Source organism: Lolium perenne, chromosome 4 (genome assembly GCF_019359855.2).
Source record: "Lolium perenne isolate Kyuss_39 chromosome 4, Kyuss_2.0, whole genome shotgun sequence".
In the NCBI taxonomy this organism is placed as follows: Eukaryota; Viridiplantae; Streptophyta; class Magnoliopsida; order Poales; family Poaceae; genus Lolium; species Lolium perenne.
In genome coordinates this window covers 22,122,884-22,132,540 of record NC_067247.2, presented here as the reverse complement: position 1 = coordinate 22,132,540, position 9,657 = coordinate 22,122,884, and the positions used below count along the sequence as shown (strand labels likewise).

The following is a 9,657-nucleotide window of genomic DNA, read 5'->3' as shown; positions in this document are numbered from 1 at the left end:
TTGGTGGGAAAGATTTTAACAATTAGTATCTAATGAAATGTGAATTAATTTCATGTTTTCTAGACATAAATCATTTACTATTACAAATAAAATAAGCTTATTAATAGTAAATGTTGAAATAAAAGGCTGGACTAGCTAAAATATTGTTTCCTTACGTGTGGGGTCATGATTTAAGGTAAATTGACACATGAGAGGGGGTGTTGGGAAGTGTGTATAAGTGGATTGTCATAGCTCTTTCCATCAATTTGGACTTTTGGTTGTGTTGGCAAGTACATAAAGCTTGACACAAATAAAATGACAAATATTATAATTGTAATTTGGTTTTGAAGTTAACCTTTTATCTAGAGAAACATAAGATGAAATGGACACGCATTTATTTCTTTTCCTGCTTTCAACAATACCACTGTCAACACCACAAATATTTTCATCATCTTTCTAAACTTCATACACTTCATCATCTTCGATTCATCCGCCTTCCTGAACTTGATCGCTGCAACTTCTGCTATTTCATGAACTCACATCGGATCAAAATTGTGCAGACGAGATAAGTCGTGGTATTTTCCCTGTAATTTGTTGACATGAGGAGTCTCTTTTCGAAAACAGCGTTCCGCTAAAACTGACATGTATCGTAGATTCTCCTTACCTCTCTGATTTGTTCAGCTACCGACCACTGTGCCCGTCGCTAGTACTAGTAATCTCAATTCCCCGTGAATAAATAAAGAAATTAATTGGGCCCATGATGGAGAAGATGAAGGTACTCTTTACATCATCAAATAAATGTACTTCTAGCTCTTGTTATCAGTCAAGAACCTCTCAAATTTGAGCAACATTGTAGAAAAGAGTACATATATATACATATATACATAACATAAGCGAATTGAATGACACTAATTAGGTGTCTACATTTTCCAATTAAATTTGTCAAAATTTTCACATTATAAAGCCTTGCATATTATTCGTGTTCGAATTTCTTCTACTTTCTTCCAAATGCCTTGCATATTATTCCTACCAATGTGCATTAGCTTCTTGTAGGAAATAATCAAAGGATGCAATAACTTCTTCTCCTAAGACACCAACTAAGCTATTACCAAGAAATAACGTCTGATATATAGTATATCTATAATAACTGAATCGGTTCTTTACCTTGTTCTTCCTAACAATTAATGGCACTCTCATTATTGTTGGCATCATTTGTTACATTAACCATACCAATGATAGGTAAAGTGTGACCATCAAACAACACATGATCTAGTCCTAGCAGCGGGACTAGAAACACTTGTTTATTCATTTTTCTACACGTGTTTATGTGTTTTCCTCTGAATCTCATATTCAAGACACATAGCAGTTATGGCATAGTAGAATAAAATTTAATCATAAAACTTGAAGTTAAATAATAACACTTCATTATTGCCTCTAGTGCATATATATGTCCTTCACCGCACGTGTCATACGAGGAGCATGCTCAAGATCCGATCGTGGGCATATCATTATGTGTGTTTTAATTTGCCGATCTCCCTCTAAGAGCTTGTTTCAATCTTGTCGATATGATGTTACATATATCTCCTAGTGTTTCCTGAAAAGAAAAACGTGTGTCGGCACCTTGTGTGACGGTGCCTTGATCGGGGGTAGATTCTCTATATAATTTCATGGCCTTCTGCATAACTTCGGGTTGGGACAAACACTCCATCCTTTTCTTATATGAAGGATAAGCAGAGATGGAATTGTCAAACACGGTTGACGGTCCGTCAATCTTGGCTTGCTTCCAGAGATATTTGAGGGCATTGTTTGGGTGGAAACCAGCAGCACCAAGAAGTAGCATTCCAATGTGATCTGCCTCCATCTCTCTCCTACATACATAAGCCATATCTGTCATCAGAAAAGGACTTCTAACATGATCGTTCGAAGTAGATTACACGTTCAGGCAACAAAGAATTTTCATTGAACATTAGCTGGTGGCTGGTTTCATTGAATATGTAGCAAATCACGGCTTAGCTCACTAGGCGAGCGGCACGTGGTTTAGTCGACTAGCAAGTTTCATGGACTTGCTCCATCAGTTGCAGCTAATGAAAACAATTTATGGAATACAACCAAAGAAGGCGCTAGATGGACCAAGCCTCCCATGGCCTTGCTTCCATTGATGACAATAAAGTCTGCCTTCGCACTGCGGTACAGTAAGGGATACGTTGGTCCCAAACGAGCCTTTGTCTAATACAATATAATCATATGGTCAACCTAGCTTTTTGCACGATCTTCTGGCTACGTGCTATTTTATTTATGACATACCAATACCATACGATCATTTTAGCTTACATAATTAAGCGAGGTATAGACTTGGTGGCCTAAATGTTTTACGTGTCACAAGAAGAATATAACTAAATCAGCATGGGCAAATAGAAAAAAAGTGTCATGTACAAACGTACTTTCGAAAGCAAGGTACAAATAGGAGCATTGGGAACCACTTGGTGTACGCTATGTCTGCCTGATGCCTCGCAACAATATGCCCGACCTACAAAAAGAAATCCACTGGAACTTAAGCACTGAAAATCTCACAAATAGTAAACTCACTAATTAAACCTACCTCGTGCGCAATAGAAAAAGCAATCTCAGCATCGGTCTTGAAATGGTCGAGCAATCCAGTAGATACTATAATCTTGCCGGTAGGTGTGCACTCAGTATTGGCATCATCGTCTTTGATAAGGATAACCTCCCACTTAAGCCCGTCAAGATGTGATGTTTGTGGCTGTGCAACCCGTGTCTTGACGTCCATGACATTAAGGGTGCGATATGTGGCGCGAAGGACTTTGTCGGCGATGAGGCGTACACGAATGCTGTCTGGATGGAGCGGATCGACCATCAGGGATTCGGAGGCCCATACCTTCTTGTCCATGATATCTTGGGGCTCCCAGAGCTTGATTTCGGACTGGGGAGACATGGCCACCAAGTGGGTGCGATTTGTGTAAGGCACGATCTCGCGGTCGTACCGGCTGCAAACGCCCGCCACCGCGGCACCTGAGGCAAGAGCTGCCACCGCAGCGACCTTGGACGGTTTATGGTACCACCGGTCGAAGCTTCCACGATCTGAGGTGCAATGGCGCCGATGGAGCGGCGGCAGGGGCGACCGATGAACATGACGAGATAAGGAGGTTCGGATGGATCCCAAAATATTCAGGCGCTCCAAGCCGGGGAAGCGACTGTAGTAGCGAGTGTTTCGCACCGCCTGAGGCGGGACAGGCGCCAGCGCGCGGACGGCGCCAGCGGGCCGGCAGCTGAGGAGAAGGCGGCGAGAGATCCGTAGGCAGTTCATCTTCTACCAGGTTTACTTCGGCTCCGGGCAGGCGTATGTTATTTTTATATAGAGATCTGGGAGACATCCAGACCCATCGTGACACGGATTCATGCATGATGTCGGTATGAATCGGAATCGGAATCGTCTTCGGATAGGAGGCCTAGAGCATCTCCATTAGGTAGGAGGATGACTCCTAAAAAACAATTTTATTGGGAGAAATAGAGAAATTTAAGTTCAGAAATTTTGTTGCCCTCTTCCTAGTGAAAGTAGTAAATTTGACTTCCCCAAATACTAACAGATGTGCCCCAAGGCATATTCCCCATCTCTCTCCTCTCATACCAATCTTCTTCCTCCCATCTCCAATGCCCCCACCCGGCTCCCCTCTACCCTTGGACTCTGCAAGCCTCTGCTATGTTGTGATCTAAATTCATATAAAAGAGAGGCTAACTTATGAGTGGAGCGAGACCCGTCGTCACGAGACTAACTTCACTATATCTTCGCCTATAAATACATCTGGTAAGCCACGACTAAGGTTAATCGTTTCATTTGAAAACTCACAGCGTCGTGTAACCAATCCTGATATAGTGAAGTTTTGATGGCTACCGTCCGTGGTTTTTTCATCTCTTTGTTGGAGAGGTTTTCCACATTAAAATTGTGCGTCCCCTATGTGTGCTTTGTTCATTCTTCGTTTAGTTGCCTATCACATTTATAACAACATGCACCATAGCATTGCCGAGCATCGTCAACGCTGCTAGCCTCATCTCATGCATACAACATTACCGGTGCCGCTCGCGTCCCCTGCACCAAGCACAGTCGCCACCACACACCCTATATCGAGTGCGGCCGTTGACGGCCGCATCTAGTGCATCACGCAAAGAGATCGCCGGCCTCTTATGAAGCATTTTAGGCGGCTCAAAGTACTGGTGCAAGAGCCCGGCACCGATTAGAGTTGTAATGGAGGGTCATTTCGGATATGGTACATGAAAAATGAGAGAGGATATGCCTCCCATCAAGCCACTACTTGTCACAAAAACAAAATATCAAGTTTAGCCTCCATTGAAAAAGGGAGGAAAACCAAGAGAGAAGAGAAGGACATGAAGAGTTGAAGGAAGATGCTCAAGAACATATTCTATTCTAACCGGATCAAGGAGGACCGAACCCTAGCCGCCTCCGGGTCGCTCCCGAGGCGACCCCGGGGCGACCGCGCCGCCGCCACCAAACCTCGCCCTCCCCGCGTACCTCTACCCCCGCTGCCGCCGGAGGAGGCTGTCCCACGGCGGACGGCGGCGGCGGGAGGTCTCCCTCCTCCCTCAAATCCAAATCCACTCAAAAAATCCGCCCCCAGGTCTCGATCCATCCATGGCGCGTCCCATCGGCGTCCTCGGCGCTCCGGCGTGCTGCTCCTCGACGGCACACTGCCGGCGCCGTCCTCGCGCAGGTGGACGCGCGCGGCCTGATCCCTCGGCTCGCCAAGGCGTTGCCGCCGCCACCGTGTGGCCTCTGCCCCCGCCTCCCGTCCTCCCCACCTCGACGGGGACGCGGCTTGGCCCGCTGGACCTCGTGCCAGCCAGCGGCTCCACGCCCCTTCTGCTGTTGCTCTCTGCCGCCGCCCTCTGTGCTCGGCTAGGGCTCTTCTCCGGCGTTTTCCGGGCCCGAGCTCTCGCCCATGGCTGTCCGGCCGTCGATCCCGGCGCGTGCGGCGTGGCTCGGCTAGGCCCATGGCGCCCCTGGGCCCTCTGCAGTTCGGCCGTGCGGTGGCTCGTGTCCACCCCCTGGCCATGGTTCTTGCTGAGTGGGGGAGGTTGGCCCATCCCGATGTTGTCGTGGAGGTGCACATCCGGGCGAAAGCCTGCGGACGACGATGCCGCGGGCGTCGTGCTCCTCAGTGGAGGCATCCTGTTGGCTCTGTGCTCCTCCCGTACACGCTTGGGGCGGGGTCTGCCTCTTGCTTCCCGCTGGCCGCCGGCTAGCTTTCCTGTGGGATCAGGTTGTTGTCATGGTGGCTCCGACAGAGCCGCCTAGATGTTCCGGGGTGGCCTTGGCATGTGTCGCCCTTCGACCGCGGGGTCGGCACACCGGTGTCGTTGCCCCAGTCTCGGCTATCCGACGCCCTTTGACTGTGCTTGGTCTTGGCAGCACATTGCCCTTCGGCTTCGCCGGAGGCACACCGATGTCGTCGCACGGTCTCGGCTATCCGACGCCTTTCGACCATGCCGGGACGCTTCTTGGTGTGCTTTCTGTAGGTGTCCAAGTATTCCACTACTTGCTCCCTTGGTCTGCCTGCTCGCGGTGTAGTTCTCACCGGAGATCCTCGTCTGGCGGTTGGCTTGAGGTCCTCGAGGTGGCCCCTAGTTGTGGCTTTGGTCGGTTCATGCTAGTGGCATGACTTGTTTCTGCGTCGCCCTTCGGCCATGGGGTCGGCACACCGGTGTCGTCGCCCCAGTCTCGGCTATCCGACGCCCTTCGACTGAGCTTTGGTCTCGGTTTTTGCAGGTCCTTTGTCTTTGCCCGTCGCTCGCCATGCCAAGTCGTAGGGGTCTTCCTTTGAGGTGCTGACCTCCCGGGGGGTTCGGTTGGCTTCGAATGCTAACCTCCCCTTCCCTTTGTGTTCCTTTTTCTAGTTTTTATTTTTTATTTTTTTGTTTGTTGTACTCTCCTTCCCTGTATCCCCCTGTATTTCCTTCAAGCTGTTTGTAAGAACATGGGCCTTCAAGGCTACTTTCGTGGAATGCAACAAGCGGTGGGGATTCCCCCCCCCCCCCCCCCTAAACCTCGAAAAAAAAGGAAGATGCTCAAATCTAGCACCTAGCATCGATCAGAAGGTTATGAAGTCCAAATTCACTACCTTATCTTCTTTAAGATGTGGTTCCACCATCTTTGTGGAGTTTGCTTCAATCCCTCTCTCTCTTATGCTCGAAATCTTGCTATTGGCTTCCAAGATTTGTGTGCATTTTGATGTATGAGAGCCTCGAGCACTCTCTAGAGAAAAACAAGTAGTATGCCCATCGAGTAATAGTTGAAAAAGATTTTGGTAGCTTCGGCCCTTGGATTTTCCTCTCAATTTCAAAGGTTTTCCATGTAAAAATGATTGTTGTCCCTTTATATTGATTTGCTACTGTAGTTCCCACTTCTGAAATCCTAAGCACTGGATCACATATTGGCTCTCCGAGCACCTAACTAAGTGCATACATATTTCCTCGATATATGCTGGTGCATATTATTTCCATCCGCCAAGCAACAGTCCGTGTGTAGTGCCCGACCACGTAGTGTTGAAGTCTATATTGACCCGTTGCGTATTTTTAGATCATGTTTAAGTGTACTAATCCCTAACAGAGTGGTATTAGAGATTAGGTTGCTCAGAAATTGTTGCTCGCAATTAGTTTGGCAATAGGCGCCACCACAGTTGGCAGGCTAAAATTTGATACTTCCAATTACTCATTATAGAAGCCCATGATGGAATATGACACTTTTATCAAGGATTTGTACACTAGTAGAAAAAGGGGCAACCGTCTAAGGTACGAACCGGTACTAAAGGGGTCATTTATACCGGTTCCTCCGCCCAGGCGGGCGAGGAACATCTGTACCTGTTCGTGAGGGCCTTTTGTACCGGTTCGTGTTACGAACCGGTACGAAAGGTCTTCAGCCCAAATTTCACGCGCGGGTGGGGCCAGAGCTGGATCTTTGGTCTAAAGAACCGGTACTAAAGGGTGCCTCTATATGATCACAGCGCCCCCCGATCCTTGCTCATTTTCTCTTCCTCTCTCTCTCTCACATTTCTAGAGATGCATACTAAGAAATTAAATGGGGTTATTTTAAAATTAGATTTTGAAAAGGCATATGCCAAGGTCAAATGGTCTTTTCTTCAACAGACACTCAGGATGAAAGGTTTTTCTCCTGAATGGCGCGCTTTAATAAATGATTTTGTGTATGGAGGTAGTGTGGCTATTCGGGTTAATGATGACACCGGCCATTATTTCCAAACACGAAAAGAGTTACGCCAAGGGGATTCGTTATCACCAATGTTATTCAACATTGTGGCGGATATGCTGGCTATACTCATTGAGCGGGCCAAGTCTGATGGTCAGATTGAAGGTGTGATTCCACATCTGGTTGATGGTGGTTTATCTATCCTTCAATATGCCGACGATAAAATTCTGTTTATGGATCATGATCTCGAAAAAGCTCACAACCTGAAATTAATTTTGGCGGCTTTTGAGCAGTTGTCGGGTTTGAAAATCAATTTCCATAAAAGTGAATTGTTCTGTTTCGGTGATGCCCAAGATGATACAGCTCTTTACACATAGTTGTTTGGTTGTGGGCAAGGCCAATTTCCTATTCGCTATTTGGGTATTCCGATTCATTATCGGAGACTTACGATAGCTGAATGGAAAATAGTTGAAGAAAGATTACAGAAGCTCCTTATTAGTTGGAAAGGTAAATTACTGTCCCTGGGAGGAAGATTGGTACTCATTAATTCGGTTCTGACAAATATGGTACTGTATATGTTATCATTCTTCCTATTGCCAAAAGGAATTCTTTTGGCAAAGGGACAGTGAGAAAAAGAAATATCGACTGGTTAAATGGAGTATAGTTTGTAGTCCCAAAGATCAAGGTGGGCTTGGAGTTCATGACCTGGAGGTCAAGAATTCAGCTCTGCTGGGTAAATGGCTTTTTAAGCTCCTTACCGAGGATGGGATTTGGCAAACTATTCTTCAGAGAAAATATATCGGCTCCAAGATTTTATCTCAAGTGGTTTGGAAACCAGGGGATTCACATTTTTGGGCTGGTCTAATGGCGAAAAAAGTTATCTTTTTTCGTCATGGAACTTTCTCAATTAAGAATGGAACATAGATACGGTTCTGGGAAGATGCTTGGTTAGACAATGCACCTCTAAGTGAACAGTATCCTGCGTTGTATAGCATCGTTCATCGCAAAGGAGATACCATTGCTACAGTAATGGCTACCTCTCCACCGAATGTGACGTTCAGACGAGTTTTGCTAGGACAGAGGCTATTGGCATGGAATACCTTAATTCAAAGGCTGGGTGATATTAATCTATCACCTGGTCCAGATGAATTTCGGTGGAACCTACATGTAGATGGCTATTTCTCGGTCAAATCTTTATACAATGCCATACTTCATTCTGATTTACCAGTTGATAATAATAAGAAAATTTGGAAGATGAAGATACCATTAAAAATAAAAATATTTGGATGGTATCTTCGTCGAGGTGTCATCCTCACCAAAGACAATCTTGCTAAGCGGAATTGGCAAGGAAGTAAGCGATGTGTTTTTTGTCAACATGATGAATCTATTAAACACCTCTTCTTCCAGTGCCAGTTCGCGAGATCTATTTGGTCGGTCATCCAAGTAGCGTCTACCTTGTATCCTCCGACTAGTGTGGCCAATATCTTTGGCAATTGGCTTCATGGTATAGATTCAAGGTTCAAGTTGCTTCTTAGGGTGGGGGCGCTAGCAGTTATCTGGGCGCTGTGGCTGAGTAGGAATGACAAGATTTTTAATGATAAAAATTGCTCTTTGTTGCAGGTCATCTACAGATGTACATGTATTCTCCGTTTGTGGTTACCTCTTCAGCGCATGGAGAACCGCGACCTATTTACGGAGGTCTGTACACGGTTGGAGGCTACGGCGAGGGATACTTTTTCCCTACATGGGTGGCAGCATAGTCTACGGACTGAAGCCCCTCCCACACCTTAGGCGTTATATGATTCATCGTTCCGATATGTATTCCGCCTAGTTTGCTTTTTGTTTGACATCTTTTCTGGACGTAAAGACTCATAAACGGCTGTGTGCATCCTGGTTATGCAGAGGCTGGATGTAATTGCTTATTATAAGTAATAAAGCATCCTTTATCGAAAAAAAATATTTTGCACCTCTCACACTCCAACAAATATTCATTTTTTCTTCACCATTTTAACAAGATTAACGTCATCCATCTATCCAAGGGTTAGCAATATCATACTTTCTTCCGGCGTTCCTCATTTAGCTTATTTCTTTGCTAGTTTTAACTCGTATTATTTTTGTAGCGCTAGCAAGGTGTATGATTTTTTCTTATACCAAATTATGTTCATTAAGTTTTTGTTCGATAAAGGGAATATATTAATATCAAAAGATACCAATTACACCCAGCTTCTGCAACAACGCCCCACCCTAATGGCAGTACGGATGCACACAGCCAAAAAAGAGAAAAGAAAACTAAGAAATAAAAGTCTCACTACAGCCTTCTAGACCTAGCAACAGCAAAACAACCACCACCGTGACAACACCTGAAGTACAGACTCACCAGAAGCGACGCCTCCAAGAAGGAAACAGTGCACCAGTGCCGTCGTCGCCCGACCAAAGGTCTTAGG

At 45.8% G+C, this 9,657-nt stretch overlaps 1 protein-coding gene across 1 annotated transcript; it reads right to left on the bottom strand.

The window, feature by feature from the left end:
• Positions 1-1,456: 1,456 nt before the first annotated feature.
• Positions 1,457-3,300, bottom strand: LOC127348258 (mitochondrial metalloendopeptidase OMA1). The gene is made up of 3 exons (XM_051374342.1): positions 2,579-3,300; positions 2,421-2,506; positions 1,457-1,847 (listed from the first exon to the last, which is right to left on the bottom strand). Exons 1-3 carry the CDS (start codon positions 2,930-2,932, stop codon positions 1,499-1,501), a joined length of 789 nt encoding a protein of 262 aa, XP_051230302.1. The 5' UTR covers positions 2,933-3,300; the 3' UTR covers positions 1,457-1,498.
• Between the last annotated feature and the right edge of the window lie 6,357 nt (positions 3,301-9,657).